The following is a 24,386-nucleotide window of genomic DNA, read 5'->3' as shown; positions in this document are numbered from 1 at the left end:
GGCCTATGCATCTAACATCGCCCTGGTCCCTTCCTGAGGGACAGGAGCGAAGTTCATCATTATATGCTTGTTTTTGTTTGTACCAACTTGCAATCAACTTCATTGCGTGAAATGACGTCCTTTCGACCTTCTTGGTTGCTCGAAACTTGTTTGCCTTTTGAAATCTACGCCATTATGTAGATATCGCTCTGGTCCCTTGCCAAAGGACAGGAGCGATCTAGGTCTTTAGAGTACAAATCCTTCCATGTGATGACCTTTGTAACGTTGCGCTTGATGTAAATGCCTTGAAATGTCCTCGCCACCTTTTGTCCTGGCTTGGATCGGTCTTGAACCTTGGAGGGACGACCTTGAACTTGAGAGGGACGTATCTTTACCATTGTATCGCCCTGGTCCCTTGGAGAGGGACAGGAGCGATCCTTCCCTTGTGGCTTTCATCTTACTTTGCCAAGTTCCAAGTTTATATTCAACGGAATCGTCCTTCTTCACTCTATCCACCCATGCCTTGACATTGTTTGGAATTTTGCAAAAAGAGGTAATTATATCAAAAATCGCTCTGGTCCCTTCCTGAGGGACAGGAGCGAACTAGGCATTTAGCATTGGTATGGACGTCCCAAAAATCTTCAATTTATATTCAATGCGTTCATCTCATGTTTTCCCTTGTTTTTGAACGTAAACTTGCCTTGACCCTTGCCTGGATTCTGTCTAATGAAGGAAATCGCTCTGGTCCCTGGGAGAGGGACGAGAGCTACAAGGTACCTCGCCCTGGTCCCTTGGAGAGGGACAGGAGCGATTTAGTCAATATAGGTCATTTTTCTCCATTTTTGCATCTCAAATTATATTCATTTGGCAAAGTATCTTCCTTCGGACGTCTTCCAATTGCTAAGTCATCAAAATCTTGCAAGGACAAGACGAAATTTGAATTGTAGCTCCGGTCCTTCACTGAGGGACAGGAGCGATTTTCCTCCTGGAGGCCTTTCTGTGCTCATGAAAATCTCCAATTTATATTCAAATGAAAGATCTTGTCGTTCTCCATCACTTCAAACGTAAACTTTGTCTGGACTCTGCAAGGACAATGAGATATTTGGAAATGAGCTCCCGTCCTTCACTGAGGGACAGGAGCGATTTTGCTCCTACAGGCCAAAATAACAAGATTTTTCACATTTTAACACTTCACGAGGCGAAAACAAATCAATTCCAATGCCCAGGATCAAACTTCAAAAAAGTCAAAATTTGGTCAAAATATTCAATCAGACAAAAATTCACATTGACGGTCATCATTTAGACAAGCTTAAGCTCTGCATGAACATTCCAATTGAAAATTAGACCATTTTGGCGAATTCATTGCATTCAAAATTTGCATTCTAGAAAAGAAACTCAAAAAGCTCTCAAAAGTGACTGGATTTTGGCTTGAAAAGGCAAAATTTAAAACCCTAAGGCTTGGCCCTAAATCCAGACAACTAACTAACTAACAAAACCCTAAAAACGAAAGCGAAAACGAACAAAAACAAGCAAAAAGAGGGGGTCCCCATTTGCGATGGGGCGATGTGTGAAATGGTCACAACAGAGCTCCAGGATGAGTTTTATGTTGTGGACATGGGTGATTATGACGTTATCTTAGGGATGACTTGGATGACATCGTTGAGAGAGTTTAATCTCAACATGGAGAGAGTAGAGATGAGGTTCCAGCATGAGGGCAGAACCGTGGTACTCAGAGGATTATCAGATGGCAGTTGTAGGGTAGTTTCTTTGAGGAGAATGGAGAGGTTGTTCAGACATGATGATGTTGAGTGGCAGCGGAGTGCTTGATTATGCCAGCATCACCAGAGCCACAGGTTAAGAGTCATCCGCCTAATATGCAGGACATCCTTGATAGACATGCCAAGGTATTTGGCAATATTCCACATGGCGTTCCTCCAGATAGGGGGATAGAGCACGTCATTGAGTTAGAAGAGGGGGCTAAGCCCATTATGATCACGCCCTATCGTCATCCAAAGAAACACAAGGATGAGATAGAGAAAGCCATCAAGGAGTTGTTGGAGATGGGGCACATTAGGCCAAGCAAAAGCCCTTTTGCTTCAGCAGTTGTTTTGGTTAAGAAGAAGGATGGAACAATGCGCATGTGCATTGACTACAAGGCCTCGAACAAGAAAACCATTAAGAACAGGTACCCCATTCTGAGGATACATGAGCTGATAGATGAGCTACATGGGGCATGCTTCTTCACAAAGATAGATTTGAGATCAGGGTATCATCAGATCAGTATGAGGGCAGAGGACATTGAGAAGACAGCTTTTTGGTGTCACTATGGTCATTTCGAGTTTCTGGTTATGCCATTTGGGCTAACCAATGCTCCTGCTACTTTTCAGAGTTGCATGAACTAGGTGTTCAAGGGGCAATTGAGGAGATTCGTTTTGATTTTCTTTGACGATATTTTGGTCTTTAGCAAGACATGGGAGGAGCATTTGCAGCATCTTGAGGAGGTGCTATCTATTTTGGAGAGAGAGTCACTGTATGCCAAGGAGTCTAAGTGTGAGTTCGGGATGACAGAGCTTTTGTACCTTGGTCATATTATCAGTGCAAAGGGAGTTCGGGTGGATCCTGAAAAGATTAGAGCTATTGTTGATTGGCCCACGCCTACGAACCTTACTCAGCTTAAGGGGTTCTTTGGCTTATGTGGTTTTTATAGGAGGTTTGTTAAGGGGTTTTCTCAGACAACTACTCCCTTGACAGATCTTACTAAGAAGGGGGCCTTCATGTGGACAGGGGCAGCACAGAGGTGTTTTGAGCATTTCAAGCAAGTGATGTCTTCATGTCCAGTTCTAGCTCTACCAAACTTCACAAAGCCTTTTGAGCTTCATTGTGATGCATCGGGTGATGGGGTTGGAGCAGTATTGATGCAGGAGAAGCACCCCATCGCTTTTGAGAGTAGGAAGCTCCAAGGTGTGTAGAGGAGCTATTCTATTTATGATTGTGAGATGTTGGCCATCATGCATGCCTTGGCCAAATTCCGATCCTACTTGGTTGGAGGGAAGTTTGTGATCAAGACAAACCATAACAGCATAAAGTATTTCATAAGCCAACGAGACTTGAATGACAGGCAGCAAAAGTGGGTCACTAAATTGCAGGCCTATGACTTTGACATTGAGTTTGTCAAAGGGAAGAAGAATGTAGTAGCTGATGCCTTATCCAGGAGACCTCACATTTGTGCTCTTGCAGAGATTACAGGAGATTGGAGGGATATGATTATAGCAAAATATGTTGGAGATACTTGGGCTTCTGGTTTGATTTCAGGTACTATACAGGATGATCGCTATGAGGCAATAGATGGATTGATCAGACTTCAGGACAAGGTTTATTTGATTCCGTCATCACAGTTGAGAGAGGCGATACTGAGGGCATTTCATGATGTGCCTACAGCTGGGCATTCGGGGGTCTTCAAGACCTACAGGCAAATCCGAGAACGGTTCTCATGGAGAGGGCTCAAGGATGATGTTCAGAGGTATGTCAGGGAGTGTGCAGTTTGTCAGCGGAATAAGGGAGAGCACACGTTTCCTGCAGGTTTACTACAGCCCTTGCCCATTCCGAACAGGAAATGGGAAAGCATTTCTATGGACTTCATCACTGGTTTACCACGAGTGCAGGGGAGAGATTCCTTCTACTTACACAGCAACTCAAGTGGTAGATTTGTTCTTCAGAGAGATTTTTAGGTTGCATGGGCTACTGAGATTTATTGTTAGTGACAGGGATAGCAAGTTCATGAGCGCCTTTTGGCAGGAGTTGTTCAGGTTGTGCGGTACAAATCTTACACCTAGTACGAGCTACCATCCTCAAACAGATGGGCAGACGGAGATAGTAAATAAATGGGTGGAAGGTTATTTACGGAACTATGTGACTGCGCAGCAGAGAGCTTGGGTCAGGTGGTTACACATGGGGGAGTATTGTTACAATACCACATATCACATGACCATTAGGATGACTCCATTTATGGCATTGTATGGGTATGAAGCACCAAGCTTCATGGATTTGGCTTTGGGGGACAACAGAGTGCCCAAAGCCAAGGATTTGTTGCAGGATAGTCAGGATATCCTAAGAGCGCTCAAGGAGAATATACAGCAGGCTCAAAATCAGCAGAAGTTGTATGCTGACCAACATAGGGTAGAGCGCAGTTTCGAGGTGGGGGACATGGTGTATTTGAGGCTACAGCCATATAGGCAGTCATCGCTCAAGAGGAGCGCAGCAGAGAAGCTGAAGCCTAGATTTTATGGTCCATATAGGGTGATTCGCAAAGTGGGCGAAGTCGCCTATGAGCTTGAGCTTCCAGAGGGCAGTCGGGTACACAATGTATTTCATGTGTCTAGGCTTAAGAAAGCCATTGGTCAGAGTGTAGTACCTTCTGCAGATTCACCCCCTTTGGATGAGGAGGGGAAGCTTGTGTTAGTACCTGAGGCTATTCTAGACACTAGAGAGAGGAAACTCAGAAACAGGATAGTGAAGGAGTATTTGGTCAGATGGTGAGACCTGTCGGAGGAAGATGCTACATGGGAGAATGAGCAGGTGATACAACAGGCTGGACTGAGATTGCTTGAGGACAAGCAATTTCAAGGGGGGCGGACTGTAATGTCCCCACTTTAGCAGTTGACCAAGTGTATGTGTGTTAGCCTAGCTCTACATGGTCCCGAGGGCTAACGAAGGGTTTAAGGGGATCCTGGAGTGTTTTGGCCTAGTCATTTTCAGTTTGGGCTAAAACGGAGTTGATTTACTTAGTTTCAGGCATACATACTATTTTTAGTAAGTCAACAGGACACAACGGAGACTAGCTTTGGTGATTGGATTCGATACTCCTCAACGAGAGCTTTCCGACGAGCAATCAATCGCGCTATTCAGAGCCCGATTGCTAATATATTTTAATGCCTGAAATGTTATTAAAGTAACATTTAATTTAATTGTAAAATATTAAAGTGTTACTTTAATATTTATTTTATGGGGATGTGTGCAAATCAAAGGGGCACCCAAGGGAGACATAAGTGAATATTTTAATATGTTTTATATTGCACATCTTTTATCCCACATTGCTCAAGTGAGTTGGGTCGACCCTTGGAGAAAGAATAAAAGGAAGCTTTTGTGGCTTCATTCAGCGTGTTGAATATGAGAAGAAATTGATGTGTGAGTTGCAGATCCATTCTTGGCATTAGAGGACGTCTATCCTCTCTTGTGACATTCTAGACGTCATTCCCTTGGGGTTTGGCCTTTGGAATCCATTGCTATCAGCTTCATTAACAAGCAGATTGGGTGCATCTCCAGCTCCAAGCAGATTTGGTGTTTTGCTCATACCTTCTTCACTTCTTGACCAATGCTTATGCCATTCTAAAGGGATGATTTTATGAAGATATTGGACTGATTGAAGACTAATTAATACTGTAGCAGCATTGTAGCGCAGCACTATTCATGTTACTGTAGCATGGCACTATTCACTCTACTGTAGCACAGCACTATTCACGTTACTATAGCATGGCACTATTCATGTTACTGTAGCAGCAAGATGGGAAGTCATTGTTGGAACATTATGTCAAAAATGCTGGAGCATTTAGTGAGTTGAAAAATCAGCTATGTATTTGACTTTATTAATTCTGGAAATAATATCATATCAGCAGTAGTTCAATCTTCATGTTGCATATTATTGTAATTTCCTTCTAGTTCATGTTATGTGATTTTAAACCTATGCAAAGACTTAAAAACAAACAAACATTTCATTTCCGAAGCCATAAGAGGTTTAAACAATAAACGGAGAAATAAGGAGTTGGATGCAAACTGTTTGACTAAATTCCTATCAGTAGTTGGTTTAGTTTTTGGGCATTCTAGGGTGTCCATTACAGTTCCATATCCCCACTCACTTCGTCATTTATTTCTTCATTTTCTTGAAATCCTCAAAGTGCTGATATCATTCCATCATTGACATCCTCATCTAGAAAATCCATGTCCACATCTTCTAAGATTTCCTCAATTGTTATTGCTACTTGCTCCACCAAATGATCATCAAGTGGAATTTCCACACCTTGAGAAGGGTTTCCCTCATGATCTTGTTGTTGAATGGATTCCAAGGATTCATTCAACCCTTGACTCCCTAGAATGCGTGGATGAACCTCTACCTCCTTTTGTGACTCATTTTCCACAACTGATGTTGTATTTCTATCCACGAAAGAGGTAACTTGTTGAACGGGAGAAGTGCTAGCCGATGAGTGACTTGTTCTTGACTTTTTCTTCTTTTGTGGCGGTTGTTCACTTGAAACTTCTTTTCACTTCGTCTTCTTTGCTTGTGAAGCCTCGGCCATATCCGTCCTCTTCCTCAAAAGAGTTTGATTCCAAATCACCCATCGATTCATAGGGATATTCATTTCTTTCAACCTATTAACTTAGTGATTCATCCATCATTGTGTATGTGCCATGACTGGTCTCATCAATATGTTCAAATCTACTACCTCTACCTCGGACCAATTAGGGGCTAGAAGGGGCTTCCTCTTTTCTTCTTCAAAATGGCGTTGAACACAATTCCCATCATCTTCAACCTGATTCGGAATGGGAAATAGCTGACAAATTCTAATCATTTGCATCGAAAGCCTTGAACACATCCTCTTCTTGATTTCAAAATCATCCATATCAATTGCCCAATAGTCTTCTAGGTGTACCTTGTGTCCATAGTTCCTCCCAAATGTTGTTCTAATCTTATGATAAGGATCAAAATTTGATCTTCATGCATAGGTCACAAGGGAATAGAATTGTAACTCCTTAAATCCCTTGATTGCCTGAAATGAAGGACATATCTCAATTAAGTTCCCAATGGTGAGTGGAAAAGGCGTTCGTGCCTTGCGCTTATACTTTTGAATCTTATCATATGTAGAGAGTTGTCTTGTAATTTCATCCTTAGTATTTCAAAAATCCTAAATCCTTAGCAATTTGATGTTGACAATCAACTTTGCAACATTTTTACAATTTCTTGGAAGTCTTGACAACATTTTAGCAATTTTGACAACTTGACAAGATTTTCCAACTTTTGACAAGTTCAACATTTCGCCCTTAACCTACAATCTCGGAACTCACTGACAAGCCTTAAACAAAGATTTGGTGACTTGGTGACATCCCTAAGGGTGAACTTGCAATCAAAGCTCAAAACTACTATTAGACCAACTAAACCCTAGAAAACAACTAGACTACTAAGCAAAAAGAGGTGGTCCCCATTTGCAACGGGGCAATGTGTGAAAAGGTTACAACAAGATTATTTTTGTGTTTAAGGCTTCCCCCATATAGATATTTTGAATGGTTTAAGGGTACAAGGGAGCATTCGTTAGGCTCTTCTCTGAAAATAAATTGCAAGATATAGTCACTCAAATGGTCAAAGTGTTGAGGCTCTTTGTGATAATTTCTTAGAGGGTTCTCATAGTTGGTAGTACTTCCACAACCAATTCTTCCAACACATGCAATCCCTCTCAATTAAAATTTTATCACAAGTTTAATAAATTTTTATTTTTTAGTTTTTAAAGTCTCATCTATAGTTTTCTTTTTTATTTTTTTTATGATGGATAACTTTAACTATTTACTTTTGTCTTCACAGGTTGCTAGTTCATCTACATATAAGAGGAACTGGAGCACATAATACTTCATCCACTTAGAAAAATGCAATAAATTGCACTCAAAAAGAGTGGAGAACTTAGTATATGTGCATTCCAACTTGTGTCATCTTTCACACAAACAACATGACTACAAGGAAAGGGAGACGAAACTGTGGGATATAGAGCCAAAGCATATTGACTTGGATGCTTCCACTTCCCACCATGTTGCATTTGAGGAGTTTGAAAGCCAGCACACTTTTAGTGCAAGTGGCACTAGCACTACATATGGTTCATCTAATGTTCCTACTCCTACATATCTAATGTCAATAATGATGATGATAATATTGATGAATTAGGAAATCCATTTGATGATTAAAAAGTTAAAACTACTTGTTGAACTTGAAATGATTTTAATATTGAACTTGAAGTTTGAACAATGAATATTTATCATGCATGTTTTAAGTGGCATTCAAGTGTATGGTGGTTTTGTTGTATATATGATTCTATGTGATATTCTAGTCTTAATTCATGATTCTAGTCTGCATATGTATGTGTGTATGTGTGTACATTAGTGTGTGTATGTGTGTATGTATGCATGTATGTTTTTTACACATTTTTTTAATGGATGAACACAAAACAAACCCAAACCCCAAAAAATAATTTAGCCAAACCCATGAACCCAAACCAAGATCAGTACCAGAATCAACAACTTAGTAAATAAAGCCTCTCAAAATTCCAATCTCCAATAGATTGACATCCTCATCCCTTGCCTTTGAAGCCTCCCCTTCCTTTGAAGTCAACCTTGATATTCTTGCCTTCTTCTAGCTCTTCACTCATGGTAGGTTCTAAATAAACCCCTTTCCCTTTATTTTTGTTTCTATCACCCCATTTACTCATTATTATTATTTTTTTGGTTCAATTTATCCTCTACCTTTAAGGCATATTAGTAAGCCGCGTCCATAGTAGGAGCTTCACTAATGCAAGCTCATCGTAGAGTTGAAATTTTAGTCCATTCACCTATTGATCTTGTAATGTCCCCTTTTCACTAGTACTCAGACATTGATGGAGTTTGGCCTATTACTTGGCCCCTGTAGGCCAATGAGTTGATAAGAGGATTGATTGGGTAGTTGCTTGTGGCTTCACACTTCATTTTTATATGGTTTTTGGTGAGATAATGTATTCTCACGTATGATGTCACATATGTAGTTAATTGCACTTTATATTATAATGATATTTTAATATTATCTTGTAAAGTGGAAAATTGGATCCTAGTGACTCCCCACCTAGGAGAGAGAAAGGAAGCCACTAGGATGATTTTCACTTGGGAAGAAACTTTACATTCAAAAGAGGGGTTGAATCCACTAGATCCAAATTTGAGGGAAACAAGGATGTGAATTCTGAGTGGATTGCAAGTGGTTGAAGTGTGATTTACCCTCTTTTGTAAATGAGAAAGTTGACTTGTTGACTATGTGGAAAAGAGAGATAAAATGAGTCAAATGAGGTGCTACTAGTTCGGGATCGCGTTGTAACTTCGAATCTGAGCTAATTAAACTGACACGGATCTGCCCTGCAAATTTGGAGAAAAGTCGTCGGGACCGTGGCGGGAATGTACATGGTCCGCCACAAAATCCGCGAAACAAAAAGGGTTCTTCCGTCACTGCAAATGAAGCTCAAACCTACAATTACAGCTGCGCACCTGCAACCTACACACAGAAAAGAGAAGAAAGGGGGGGTTGTGGATAGGGGTTTTCCTCAGTCGAACCCCGGTTGAGGAATCAACCTAGAAAGAAAGTAATTGCAAATGTTTGAATGTAAACAATGGAGATGTATACCTTGTAGATCTGCAACTTGTTGATGATGATTGCTTTGCTTCTTGAATGTAATCACAAATATTGTATGAAATGGCATGTAACATGACAAACCCTAACACACACACATGCTTGCAAATGAATGTTGTAATGTTGCTCCAATGGATGAATGAAGAAGACTTGAATGCTTGAATGCTTGATGGTGACCTTGAAATCTTGTATCTTCTCCTTATGCTCTCTATCTATCTTTTCGTTGTTCATCCATCCATGAATGAGGGTATTGAATTCCCTTTTATACATGCCTCAAGGATTAACTTTCAACCGTCGAAGGCCGACAAACAAGAATAACAAACCCCGAAGACAAGGAATGCATAGGAGATCGGGCAGACCGAACATAGGACCACCGTAAGGGGTGAGAACAGGGCCACGCCCCTGTCCTGCCCTATTTTGGGGCCCGGACAAGGTCTAAAGCAGACACAAGACATGAAGGAGAAAGAGTGAAGGGGTGAAAAGGCAGAAATAGGTCTCAGTTAAGGAACGAGATGCCGTAGCCAAGGTGAGGACCCCAAATGTGGTTAAAATTGCAGGGGTCGCAATTTTATGACACTATATATCTAAAGTGCAATTAAATATTAGTTTATTAAAAGACAATCTTCTAGAAGGGGCTCATCCATGTGAGAAAAAGAATAAATAGGGTGTGAGGCTCATCATTTTGGGTATCGAATATTGGTCATCTTATCATGCTAATGAGCTTTGTGGAGCCTAGGGTTTCTGCAGAACAATTTCAGTCCTTGAGAACGATAACTCTCTTTGATTGGCATAACTGAGGTGGTGAAAGATCCTCCGAAGGGTTGCATTTGTGAGTGAGAGATACTTCAGTCCTTCATATCTGAGCTTATTGAAGTTTGGCATCAGCAATTCACGGAAGTCGATTTGGAAGAATACTTCAGCTTTATGGTCAATTGACATTCGTGCTTCAATCTGTATTTTAAGGAGGGATAGGCGATTTCTTTAGGAGCTGTTGGAGGTGATTTTTGAGGAGATCTTAGTCACATATCAGGTCTGTCATGAGGGCCGACCAGACTTATCAAACCTCTCATTTTTGCTCATAACTTGTGATTGAAGACTCAGAAATTTGTGGGTATTGGTGCATTGGATTCGTAGTTCCAGAACAATCTTTTCCATCACTTATTTGGCGCTGAGGACTGCTGATATTATTTATTTTTGCTTCTGCAACTTCCAGGGTAGGGCGGCCAGCTCCAAGAGGGACGATTTTCGCCTTAGAGTCCTCCAAAAATCCTAAATAAAATCTGTCATCGTTGTGGATAGTGTCTCATTTGTTCGGCATCAATAAATCAGGTTTTTGATCTCTCTTTGTCTATGTTTTGGTCAATTTTCTGAGGACATAGTGTTCAGAAAAGTAAGGCAGTCATTAGGGCATCTCATATGTCATTCATGTCTGAGAAATAAATGCTATTATACAATTTGTAAGTCTGAAATTGAAATCAGAACTTTATGACAGTATCATTGAACATTCAAGTTACTTATTCTAAAGCATCTATGGCAAGTGTTTGATGAAATGTCTATTTCCAATTTAAGTGGTATTTGAAGTGTATGAATTTGAAGTGTATTCCGCATGTCTAGTTGTTTGTATATCTTCCTACAACTTTTGCAATCAGTATTTGTGAGTTTTCAGCGTACATACAAACTGTTTGTCAATATTCCTTGAGCTCAACTTGCCCCTATATTAGCAAGGGATATTACAGGTCTGCCACTTGCCCTTCACTCTCCTATACATCTGCCTAAATTTGAAGCCTCATAAACTGTTCAATATAAGTCTATACTAACTGATCCATTTGTTTTAAATTTTGAAATTCTTTTAGCAATTTTTGTTGGTGATTTGAGGGCAAGAATCAAGCTCTTAGATGTCTCAAGATCTTTGGGAAAAGTTTAATTTTTTCCTTTTCCTTGTCTTCTTGAACTTTGCACATTTTCCCACCATTGGTCTACATGCGACTTAATTTGAAGGCAGCAAGTTTTACTCTTTTTGGATCATCTTCATCCATGTCTTCCATTTCAAAGTACTCCAACTCCTAGATCAAGTCTAGGAATATATCAAGGTTGAGCTCATCTTTAGAATTTGAAAAAAATTGAAATATCCACCTTTACTTTGGAACTTAGTTTAGTCGATGTTTCAATAAGCTTCCCCATAGGGTCCAAACCCAAGCAACATTTATTAAATTCTCCAGTTCCTCTTTGGAAAGGGCCTCTATCCTTCTAAACACTTCACTAGTGTTTTTTCGAGAGCCTGCATTCCTCCTGCCCTTTGTTCCCCAATTCACACAAACTCCCTCTAGCAATCATGGATTGCTCTGAAACTAAAAACTGATGCAGATGAAGCCTATGCTCCTGCAAATCAGCTCTTATAGAAGTCTAGGATATTATTACAAATATATAGGTATAACTAGAAACTAAATAATGAATAGAGCCACTTTTTTATGATAGAGAACCAATAAGAAATAATGGTAAAACTAAAGCACTATAATTTTATTACAGAATAAAACATATTATAATAAATCATCACAAAATTTGTGTATAGTAAATATCCTTCTATCTCCAGCCCAACGCCTAACCAAAAAAGAGCTTATTTTCCTATATAAAAGATACCCCCCCTTACAAACACCACTAACTCCAACATAAAATAAATTGACAACAGCCAATGAATGGCTTCCACAAAACTGCCTAAGAAAGAAAAAAAAAAGACTAAAATAGAAGAAATTAGGTCCTACTAGAAACTGATTCTATTTTTTTATAAAGACTAACCATCATCTCACTATAAATAATAGCAACAGCAGAAAAACACCTATTGTTAGAAAAAAGAGCTTATTTTCTTATATAAAAGATAACCCCCCCTACAAACACCACTGACTCCAACATAAAATAAATTGACAACAGCAAATGAATGGCTTCCACAAAACTGCCTAGTAAAGAAAAGAAAAGACTAAAAATAGAAGAAAACAGGTCCTACTCGAAAATGAATCTAATTTTTCATAAAGACTAACCATCATCTCACTAATAAATAATAGCAACAGAAGAAAAATACCTATTGTTAGATAAGTTTGTAACTGCCAGCACAAAACGAGACAACAATAGCAAACACCAGGTTGAGGTGGTTCACATCACAAGATCTCCCATGCTAGGCCTAGCATTGCTGGCACAGCCTTTAAGGTCCCAAATTGTCATGTTTACTGTTTGGTTTCACAAGCTCTTTGCTCCTATCATTATCATTCAAACATTGATATCTAGATTTATGTTCTCTAGGTTCTTGCAACAATGGACTCAATCCTGCTATTGCTCATATTAGAAAACAGGACAAGAATGATACCTCTTAGGAATATATCCTAGCACTTAGCTTTATTGAAGTTGATCCCTTGAACACCACTACCTAGATAAAATCTACCAAGCTTCAACACTAAATTTGTAGTGTTGATGACTATGCAACCAAGGGAGTTCAATTTTGTGTTCATTTGCAGTGCACAAACACTGGAACTGTTTTTCCATATATAGTCTTTTTCAATGAACTCGATGGTTATCTCACTGGAACCGTTTTTCCATATATAGTCTTGTTCAATGAACTCGATGGTTATCTCTCTTTTGAATCAAAATGGCTCATGCATGCCTCGCCTATTTGTCAGACATTACAAGAGAATTCATTCACCATCATACAATGATCTTTCAAGCTCACAAGATGTCTTTGATCCATCAAGAAACCCTCAATTCTTGCTTGGATTTGGTGCATTTCAAGGTTTTAGGAATTTGGAGATGGATTTATGACTTCCCCCTTACTTTAAGAGAGCTTAAAGATATGCTCGCTATTATGGTTAATGTCAAAGACTCATGGCACTAGCAAGACTGTACATACTCCCTTAAAATGCAAAAAGAAATATACAATTCAGAATATATTATTTTCCAGATTGTCAGTCAATACTAAACTCCTAATTTTGATCAATCACAGCTGCATTGCAGCCCTGGTTATTAAATAATTCAATGTATCTGCAAAAAAAAATTGTTTTGAGAATCTAGTTTCATTTATATCTCAAGTGTACATATTGTACATCTCTTGGTACATATGATTATTTATAACATTAAAAATTCAAATCGACTGAAAAACTTTGAAGCCAAAATACTATTAACTCCATTCTTTCATGCCAAAATACTATTGACTGTTAGCTCCATCCATTTTCCAGATGTTGGAATCAACTTGAAAATCAGATTTGTAGGGTCCATATTTTAAAATTTAAGGCTTTTGGCAGATCTTACTGTTAACAGGCATGGCACTACAAAAATTCAATACTTTTGACTGCCAGAAAGTTTGGTTAATATGTTAGCATTTTGATTGTGATTGTAAGAAGGCATAGGACACATTTCAGATATTATCACTGTTGTGTCAAAAGATCACGTGTATTTGCTGCATTACTATTTTAAATGAGATATGGTCGATATTACAAAGATGTGGAGCTGGACGATAACTCAATCATCAATCATGTCCCTGCCAGAACAAGAAATGGACATTTCCAATATGTAATGTCCCCATCCTAGTCAGGGACATTGGTTTGAGGAGTTGGCCTATTTTTGGACCCTTGTAGGCTAGCAGGGTGTGGATAAGGGGGTCAGTAATGCAGTATCTTGAGGAGTGGTCTATCTATTTGTTCTAGTTCAGTGTTGAGTTCAGTTCTGGTCTTCGTTTCATCAGTTTCTGACATTATATGAGGATTTCCTAATTTTTAGGGAAAAACTGCTAAAAATAGACATGGTCCTATTTTCATTGGCGTGGCGAATTGTGGCCCCAGCTTCTGACAGATTCAGTTTCCGAGCAATAATGAGAGAGTGATGAATTTTTCAATGTTACCCGGGGACGCGTCCCCAACCTGAAAAACCCCCGTCCCCCGTCCCGAGGACGTTTCGGGGACTTGGGGACGGCCAAGGGACGTTTCCCCCCGTCCCCAAATTGCCCTGTTTTTTAGGGGACGTCGCCGAAACGGGGGGACGCCTGCCCTAGCTCTGGGGGACGTCCGTACGTCCCGGGGATGGCTGGGACGTCCCCCATTCTAAGGCCCTTAAAAAATATCAAAAAAATTTAAAAAGTTGTATTTTCAATTTTTTATTTAAATTTTCTAATATAGGCCCCTTATTAATTCAAATTGTTATTAAAAATAAAAAATGTTAAAAGATAACATTAATTAAATTTTAAATTTATTAATTTAATTCATAATTTTGACAATGAAACTATATGGCAGCAGTGTAGCCTTTGGGCATTTTGACACAGATTAGAAAATCACCAAACTCGGCGAGTCAATAGAAAAATAACACCCAACGCCTTTATTAAAGAATAAGATTTTTTGGCCTCGCGGGGCGCTGCCCCTTGACCCCGCCCTGTATCGCGATAGGGAGCGCGCAAGGGGCACTGCCCCTTGACCCCACCTTGGGGGCGCTGCCCCCAAACCCCCGTTGAAAAATATTGGGGGAAACTGCGTCGATAGAAGTAGGAAAAATTTAACCTCCGAGTCTATTGATATGCATATTGACAATGTGAATGAATTGAAATTCTGATTTATGAATGCATAATTGCATATTGTCTATTGAGTATTAACAATGTTGTATGTTCAGAATTTACATTCTAAAATGTTTTCAACTTTTCATAGTATCATACACATGCTATATCCATGTTTTATTGTTTTCATATGAATATAATGTATGTATGCATGCTTTATCCATGTTTTCATATGAACATTTAGAATTTTGAAATTTTCCTATATATTTTAAATTTTTCCTATATTTTATATAGCCATCCCCTTTGCTATCCCCCGCTGTCCCCAAATTTGGCAAAAAAAATTGCCATCCCGGAAACTCGGGGTAACTTTGGAAATTTTAAGTGGTTCCACATGCAATTAATATTTTAATCAAATATTAATATAAAATCACAAAGTGCATCACTTCAATTTATTTAAGTGAAAAATTAATATCTCCTAAGCTAGGCGTTGCTTTTAGGGTTAAGTTGGGATAAATCCCTAATTGCCAAAAATCGTACTTTTTGAGTATTTAGGCAGCCAAGATGGAAATTAAACCTCATTCATTGATATTGAGCATTTGACATTTCTTCTGAGAACTTGGCTATGGCGGCTAGGGTTTGGACCTGTTTTGGAGAGCGTGCATTCTTCAGAATTCAGTAGCTTTGAGATTGTGAAAGATCAATCGAATTGTTGCAGCTTGGTTGGCTTCATTTAGAAGTCAAATTGGATTGAACTGGGGCAAATTTGGCTTCTTACAAGGCAGATTTGTTGTAGGTTTCCTATTTATTGTTTTGTTGTTAATTCTTCCGTGGTTTGGAAGCTTCTCTTTCCAAACACACAACTTGCTCATTTATTGGCACCATCTTCCACTATTTGGATGTCTTAGTATTAAATAAGAGCAGATCTGAATTGTTTCAGAATAAAAATCAGAACTTTGTAAGTTGTTGATTGAATTCTTTTAATTCAATAAATTGGCTAAGGACCTACGGGTATGCTTCTAAATTCTCCAGTTTATTGTTTCAGTTGATTAAATTCATGAATTATTTCAATATGTGTTGCAAATTAAAAAAACCCCTTCTGCAACTTCTGTCTATTTTTGAAAGACCATCTTAATAATCAAAATTACAAAGAAGATCTACAAATTACAGCAGGTTGAAGAGTTGAACCAGCAAGGGTTCATCACAGTGGTATCGGAGCTTTGATCCTGCCTTCCTGGAGGGTTAGAAATTTTTTTCATGCATCAACAACAGACTGGGCCTCACAGGTATTACACACGCAGGAGACCTGACTTACATGGTGATCCTAATCAAACTGAAGAAATACCCTTGCAAATTATGGGGGACAGGAATGATGGTGAGCCACGCAGAGAGGCTATGAACAATGAGGACCAAGATGTCGGAGTTATTATGAGGGGTTTAGTAATAGGGCAGCGACAGGTGGCAAATGTGTTGCAGCAGTTGACTATAGCCATACAACAGATCACTATGCCAAGGGGACATAATCAGAACCAGGAGGAAAATGGTAGTGTTGCTGGTCGCCCAAGGGAAAGACTGACTCCCACACACACCTATGATAGGCCTACACGCCCAACTTTTTGTTAGAAATGAACCTGAAGAAGAGGACGTGGCTGAGGAGGAAGATGAGGTGGCCTTTGCGGTTAACGTGACCACACTTCATGATGAATGGGATGCATTACCACCAAGAGTTAAGGAACATCTTAACTTTGACAGGTTTATGAGTCAAAACAGGGAACATAGCAAGAAGTGGAATTGAATGACAGGAAACCTTGGAACAAAACCAATGATCTCAAATATACAATCAACAAGCTCATACTTTCTACTTTTGATGGTAGCGGTAGTGTTACAGCCAAAGCTTGGATTAGCAAGTTGGATACCTTCCTGAACCTACGTCCTATGTCAGAAGAAGATGTTGTTAATTTTGCAGCTTTGCATTTGGATGGGGTAGCCCATGATTGGTGTTACCATGGGATGGTGACTTTGCATCATGACCTTATGACTACATAACAAGAATTCACTGACAGATTGGTTGAGCATTTTGATAAAAGAGATCCAAAGTTGTATCTCACGGATTTAGCTCAGCTGAAACAAATGGGCAGCTTGGAATCTCATATTAGTGAATTTCAAAAGCTTTCAGTTATGGTAACTAGCATCTCAGAGAGAAGGCTAGTCATTCTTTTTGTTGAAGGTCTTTATGAGGCTATGAAAGGTTGGATTAAGGCTTTTGATCCCCCTACTTTGCAAGAAGCCATGAGGAAGGCACATAGCATGGAACTTACCGCTCCTCGTAGTAAGTTCATTCCAAACAACTCAAAACCATCCTCATCATTTTATGACAGCAAGTCTGATCAAAAGAAATCAGAAAATGTGGACCAAGGGAAGAAGTTTACAGCGCCTTTGGATAGGGAAACACTTAATGATTTGCATAGAAGGAAGCTGTGTTTTCATTGTAAGGGCCCTTATGATCAAAACCATGATTGTCCCCTCAAGCCTAAGGGTCAAAATAGAAATATGGAGTGGTTTTATGAGGGAGAAAACGTGACTGATAACCATAGATTTATTCATGAATGAAGTTTGCAATATTACCTAACCCGTGTATGTGTATGTGTATGTGTATGTGTATGTGTATGTGTATGTATATATATATATGTATGTATATGTATATATATATATGTATGTATATGTATATGTATATATATACATGTGTATATGTATGTATATGTGCATATGTTGTCCGTGTTGTGATTGCAAGATTGAAAATCAAGGATCGTATTATTAAGAAATATTTTGGTAAGATGTAACCGTAACCCTAATTTGTTGCAATTGTGATTTTAGGGCAAATTAGGAAGGGGACATCACACTTTGGGTCGATTAGCCATTATGCAATAACAAGCACACAAGTGGCACTTTTTCAATTAGCCTTATCTATTCCTAGTTGAACTTGTTCCCAAGGACTAATCTTGATCCTAGGTTTACCCCTCGCCTACCCTAGGTTAGATCTACATTCACAAAAATGAGCCCTTTGCTTCTAAAATACAAATCCTAATTTGAGGTCAACTTTACCTCTCCTTATGACAATTGTATGCTGACTCAAGGTGCAGAAGCATTTCATTTGATCCTTGGTGTTGTGTTTAAAGGTATAACTTTATGGCAATTGTGTGTTGACTCAAGGTCCAGAAGCATTTCATTTGATCCTTGGTGTTGAATTAAAGGTGTAGCCCTAGTTCATCCTAGGCATCTAATCATTGCACGCTAGACCTGATCCTAGAGCTATCATTTTACCATACCAATGCATAATGAGGAGTATCTTAACAGAATATCTACATTGCACAAGCATCTAAGGCATCTTGAATGTTTGAGTGTTATCCTCAATCTTTCATCTAGTCACTGACTTGGCATTCTTATTGGTTTGACATGAGGGAAACAATTATCCTTGCTAATTGCAAACTAGAAAATACAAGAACCAATTTTTATGCTAGAACAAACTCAAAACATCAAGACAAGCTAAAAGTTAAACTCTAAAAGTTTGCAGAGACTGGATCCATAGGTACATACAAATCTGTAAAATAGATCAGATTTGAAGCCACAGAAGTCATCCCAATCAATGGATGGAGTATTTATTAATTCCAAGGCATTTGTCTGATTTTCACTGATATTTATGTGCCATTAGTGAATCATCATCTGACATGTCACATTTTTCCAACTAAATACTATTTATTTATTGCCCAAAGGAATTTTATTCTCGCTCACAGTTAAAGTAGATGGTTGTCTATTTTCCTTTTCAATTTGAAATGCCTTCAAAAGAAAGCCTTTAAATTATTTATTTAAAGAGGAAAAAGTATTTGCGAGGCAGCTTGGTCAACAAACAAAATGTCACTACATGGTAGCCAGTGGTAATATTATTTTCCAAATAATTGAGAACTCGGTGCATGATAAGTCCTTTTTGAAACAAAATACTTATATAGACAAAATGAGCCCATTAATGATGAGCTCAAGAAAATATTAGAACAACTTACAATAGGGCTTGCAGAGGAGTGATGAATATGATTATTTTCCACAGATGCAGACATTATTTATATTTTTTGGTCTAAGTTGATGTGTGTGATTCCCAGCATAAAGCGATTGCAGTTATAATAAATAATTTAGCTGAAAGACCTTATAAATTATTTATAGTAAAAGAAAAAATTGACACTAAATTTTAAACTACAAAATCTACTGAATCAAGCAGTAAAATTCACTGCCACCGATTCTTGGACTCTCAGAGAGGTCAATTAGAGATGAGAAAGATATAAAATAAAATTTTGTAACAGACAATTTCAAAATATCCGGTTTTCTGGTTAGAGACAAAGTATTGCTTACCTTCAGTCCACAAATGCAATTCCATACACCTACATCTCGATTGTGATGCACTTCAATTACCAGACTTTTCAATCCTTTCAGCTCTTCTATACCTGCCATACTCTGTAGCTCATTGCATTCTCTAATCTTGATATGCTCAAGACAAGGTAAATGTGCAAGGCTTGGCAACTCTCTTATCCCTTTACAGCTGTCTATGAATAAACTTTCAAGCCCTGTCAGATTAGCTAACCCTGATATTGTTTTCAAATTGCCACAATCATACAAGCTAAGAAAATTCAAAGTCGTTACCAGCTTTAAGTCCACTTCAGCTAGATTATACATGCGTGAAAGCTTGAGTGATTCAAGAATGGGACAAATCTCTGTACTGATTAACAACTTTGATAAAGGTAAATTGTCAAAATGTAAGATTTGAAGGCTATTCAAGCAGTTGCTTGTACAAGACTTACAGTGAGTTGAACCGCTACTATTGTTCAGACCCAATTCCCCAATTAATGAGACATTACGCAATAGCAATCTTCTAAGACTGCTGAGCTTTCTAAGTGACTGTGAGAAGGACCTCCCTTCAGTGCATGTGATCTTAAAGGATTCATTTATTTGTAGAACTTCCAAATGATTCAACATTCCTATTAAATCCGGAAGCCTTTGCAATGAGGGACAATTATTAAGCTCCAGCTCTCTCAATTGGAAACTGGCCTAGAATTCACAATTCATTTCCAAAAACAAGTTAGTTCTCTATAAAATCTTTCTAAAATGACTGTTCTAAAAACTACACTCTCCAATGAGGTCTAGGTAGCCATCACATAAGTTTGCAATTTCTTAATATTGGAAACAGTTAAGTAGGCTGCCCCAGTGAACAGCTGATCACATTTTCCAGTGATAAAAAATGGTCAGTGATTTACCCTGCAGACCTACTGGTGTTTTCGAACTTTGAGTGATTGAGCAGATGAAAGGGAAATTCAATTTGCAATAAAGAAATATAGCATACCTGGGTATCACTGTGCTGATTCGTGTTTTGGCTTCCCTGTATCTGCAATTTTTGCTGAGGAATGCTCCACAATTGTTCCAGAAGACCTTTAACACTAAAACCGTGCAACATGGACAGAAGAATGGTCCATATTTGTTCCAGAGGTCTCAGAACAGTTAAACTGTTCATGCTTTGCAGAGGACTACTCCACAATTGTTCTACAGGTCCATCAACAGTTAAACCATGCAATTGCCACAGAGGAATCCATGAAGGAATGCTTTTTAACACACCATCAAGCTGAAGCCACAGGAGAACATTTGATTTTTCAGCACTGCTGCTTAAGTTTCCTTTAAAATATCTAATCCTACAACCCATGGATGAGTCCCAAAAGGAATGGAAGCACCTGCTATTTGTCTCTTCTAGGAGTTTTCTGAATCCTTCTTCTTCCTGCATATAAGGATCAGCATTAAATTTTTGCTTTGCAGAAGAAAAAAGAAATTGAAATGATTTTAGTATTCAGGTTGCCTCCTTAGAAACATGATACATGTTAGATATTTCTGGAAAATCTAACTCAAATCATATATCCTTGAAGATGGATTCAATAGTGAGATCTATCTCAAAGACAGATCTAATAGTGGCATCTATCCTTTAAGATAGATCCAGAAGTGAGATCTAAAGCTTCTAACACTAATTGTATTAACTCATTTTGTCTATCATTGGAAATAGATTCATCTATCCTTTAAGATGATCCAGAAGTGAGATCTAAAGCTTCTCACACTAATTGCATCGTCAACTTGGTTACAAAAATTTGTATCAACAATCCTAGCCTCATCCCTTTAGAGGGTCAAGCCTTTGCATTCAAGAGTGAGGGATATCCATTCTGTTACAAAGGAATACTTGATCCTTGGTGAGCTCTTTCTAAGCCATTCAACTTCACCAATAATCCTTGATGAGCTGTTTCTAAGCCATTCAACTTCACCAATAAACCAATGGCCACTTAACTATTAATTAATTAATTTTAGAAACATAAACAAATTGACATACCATAGATCTTAAAATTTGGTGTTGCCACAGCCGAGGAGGACCCAATTCATCTGCCATTTGTCTTCCCAGATCACGAAGATGATCATGCATTCTGAATGGAAATTCTAACTCCCACATAGTATGTTGAACCCCATCTTCCAGCAGCTCAACCAGACACTTATCTTGCAGGGTTTTGAGTGCATGCTCAGCGCTCCATCCTGACCACTTCCATATTCTGATAGCCACATCCTTATCTCTAGAGGAAGAGAATAACTGAAAATCTCCCTCTGTTCTGAGGAAGAAACATGCAATATCCATAAAAATTTGTTTCTCCTCATTATCTAGATCGTCAAAGCTGATCTTGAGCCTTTGCATTATATCGTGAGGAAGGATTTTCCTAACTTTGTTCAATTCTAACTGCCAATAACTCTTATTACTACCATAAACATGGGCACCCAAAACTTTGAGGGAGAGGGGTAAGCCTCCACAGAATTGTACGAAGCTTTGAACCAAATCCTCGTAGCCAATAGTAGGATATGGTTGGTGGAAAGCATGCCAACAGAAGAGCTCATTGGCATGATGTATATCCATTCCCTTTACATTGTAACAAATATTGATATCTGCACGTATTAACACCCTCTGGTCACGGGTTGTGACAATTACCAGACTACCAGGACTCAGCATAACTTTAGTTAAGAGAGCATCTAACTGGTCTGGGTGATCAATATCATCTATGATGATAAGGAAGTGCGAGCTGCTGCATTTGGATAGACGATGTCTGAGGTAGTTTATTCCTTCAGTTATATTTGCAAACTTGCGATCTTCATCCAGAAGTTCTTTAAGAAGCTGACTTTGGAGGAGTTGCAATTTACCTTGTTTTGTTGCTTCTCTCACATCATCAAGAAAACATGATGCGTTGTAGTCTGAACGCTTAGAATTGAAGAACTCCTTTGCCAGGGTTGTTTTTCCACATCCTCCCAACCCGAAGATGCCAACCAACTTTACTTCCTCTTCCTCTGCCTGCCCACAATTCCTTTCGAAGTCTTCTACGAGTTCAGTAAGTCCCACCGGATGTTTCGCAACATATAAGGGTTTTCTCTTTTGGATCTCCTTCACGGCGGCAGCTACTATTCTCTGACACAGATTGCTGAAACGGGGATTGTTTTCCAAGGCAACGCGTTAAGATAGAATTTAAAAGGTTAAAAAGATCTGTTGTATTAGAATGTGAATACGTGAATCAGGAATGCATAACAATCAAGAGCAGGTAAAGATGTATTAATCTCAGTTGGTTATAACTTATAAACATTCATTCATCTACTAAAAACAATCATATCAATTTTGGCAATTTATGAAATTGATAAACACTACTGAGCTGGGATAATTTATACCAGTGGTAAAAGGGGTTGTTAACAACTTTTGAAATCGGCAAAAAGTATCAAACAGAAAAAAAAAATTCAGTTGTAAAAAAGTGATTTAGAAGTCAATTTTAAAGAATTGTGAACTTTGCGATTGATAAAATTGATAAAATTAAATTTTCTGTGATTGAGAATATCAAGTGACATGATTCAGGTAAAAACATATATCATACAGTCAATTCAGGACAGAGGAAGGCGATGAGCCTTTATTTTAAAAATAAAAAATGAAAATAATAAAATTGAAAAAATAACTTTAAAACAAAAATATAAAAATAATATTTAAACAAATGCAATTTAAGTCATGGAAAGCGGGAAGGAAAAAACGTCAAACATCACGCCCCCCGCCTCCCCCCCCCCAACAGGTGAGAAAACCAGAATAAGGCACAGAATCAGTGGAGAACAAGCTTATCAATCACATAGCTTTAAAAATTAGTAGTTATGCAGAACTGAGAACACCTTTAGGTAATTAATTTTTGAAAAATGAAAAATAAAATAAAAATATCATACTTGTTATGCTTCTTGAGTTCAAAACCGGCGAAATGGGAAGCAGAATGGAGAGCGGTTTTCCACTGCTCCAGCTTGTCTAGATACCTTCCTTTACTTTTGAATTGAGAAAATGCTTTAGCATAGCTTCCTTGATCGATGTGGCGAAGCTCTGAAGGCTCCACTTGGTAGAACACAGGAATAAACAGCGCCTCCGTCTGTTGCAACATTAGGACCAGCTCGTCCAGACACCACTTGGACTCTGCAAATCCTCTGGAAAAGATGGCGATTTGAACGCAAGACGAGCAGATGACATCTTGAATGGTACAAGATATACACTCACCGCCTTGTGTTTCTTCAGCATCAAGAAACGCCCGGTATCCGCTTTTGCGAAGAGACTCGTATATTTGTTTAGCCAGAGTTTCTTTGACATCGGGGCCACGGTGGCTAATGAATACATCGTACGATTTTGGATATGCAGGTGCCCTTTTTCTTACAATTCCATCACAGTCTTGATGTGTCACATATTTTTCTTCAGATGAGGAAGATGAGGCTGCCATTAATGGAGCTGAACGAACTTATTTAAGTCAATTTAGAAGCGAAAGCTCGTCATTGCAATATAGAGCACAGAGTGCTCTGTGCCGTGTTTGATTATTTAACTACCTTTTATTCGGTCAAGTTTGCCACGCGTGCGTAAAGCGGACTGGTTTGCTGATTAAAAAAACAATTAGAAGAATAAATATCTTATCAGGACTACGATGTGTTTGGTCTTTTGGACAAGGCTATAGAGATGTTGTTCATCTAGGTTATATGAGAAGGTTAGAGCTAAAATTACAATTAGTGAAGGTATGTCTGAGTGTTTTGATAGTGACATTGAGGTCAAATAGGGTTGTCTTCTATCTCACACGTTATTTGGATTTTACTTTGATAAATTGGAAACATGGTTAAGCGAGACAAATGGGGAAGGTATTTAGTTGGCAAGTTATGTGGTGAAGCTACTTTTATATGCTGATGACCTTATCTTTTGCAGGAGGTTGGCATGCAAGTGAACATCACCAAAACCAAAATCATGGTTTTCTCATTAAATAGAAAAGATAAGTAGATTACCTTTCTTTTTGAAGGCAACCCACTTGAAATAGTGAA

At 38.6% G+C, this 24,386-nt stretch overlaps 1 protein-coding gene across 3 annotated transcripts in view; it reads right to left on the bottom strand.

The window, feature by feature from the left end:
- Nucleotides 1–23,920, bottom strand: part of LOC131032091 (disease resistance protein Roq1) — a 103,061-nt gene extending 79,141 nt beyond the window's left edge. For 2 of the 3 annotated variants that reach the window (XM_059220101.1, XM_059220102.1), the window contains exons 1-4: nucleotides 23,268–23,920; nucleotides 21,367–22,492; nucleotides 20,344–20,769; nucleotides 19,359–20,051 (exon numbers count right to left, since the gene is read on the bottom strand). In XM_059220101.1, coding sequence (XP_059076084.1) covers nucleotides 19,359–20,051; nucleotides 20,344–20,769; nucleotides 21,367–22,492; nucleotides 23,268–23,803 — 2,781 coding nt within the window. In that variant the 5' untranslated portion in view covers nucleotides 23,804–23,920. The remainder of the gene's footprint in view (nucleotides 1–19,358; nucleotides 20,052–20,343; nucleotides 20,770–21,366; nucleotides 22,493–23,267) is intronic. The other variant, XM_059220103.1, reaches the window with a different exon arrangement.
- Between the last annotated feature and the right edge of the window lie 466 nt (nucleotides 23,921–24,386).

Source organism: Cryptomeria japonica, chromosome 4 (assembly GCF_030272615.1).
Source record: "Cryptomeria japonica chromosome 4, Sugi_1.0, whole genome shotgun sequence".
NCBI lineage: Eukaryota > Viridiplantae > Streptophyta > Pinopsida > Cupressales > Cupressaceae > Cryptomeria > Cryptomeria japonica.
The sequence above is the reverse complement of the archived record's forward strand: the minus strand, read 5'-3'. Positions and strand labels throughout refer to the sequence as shown.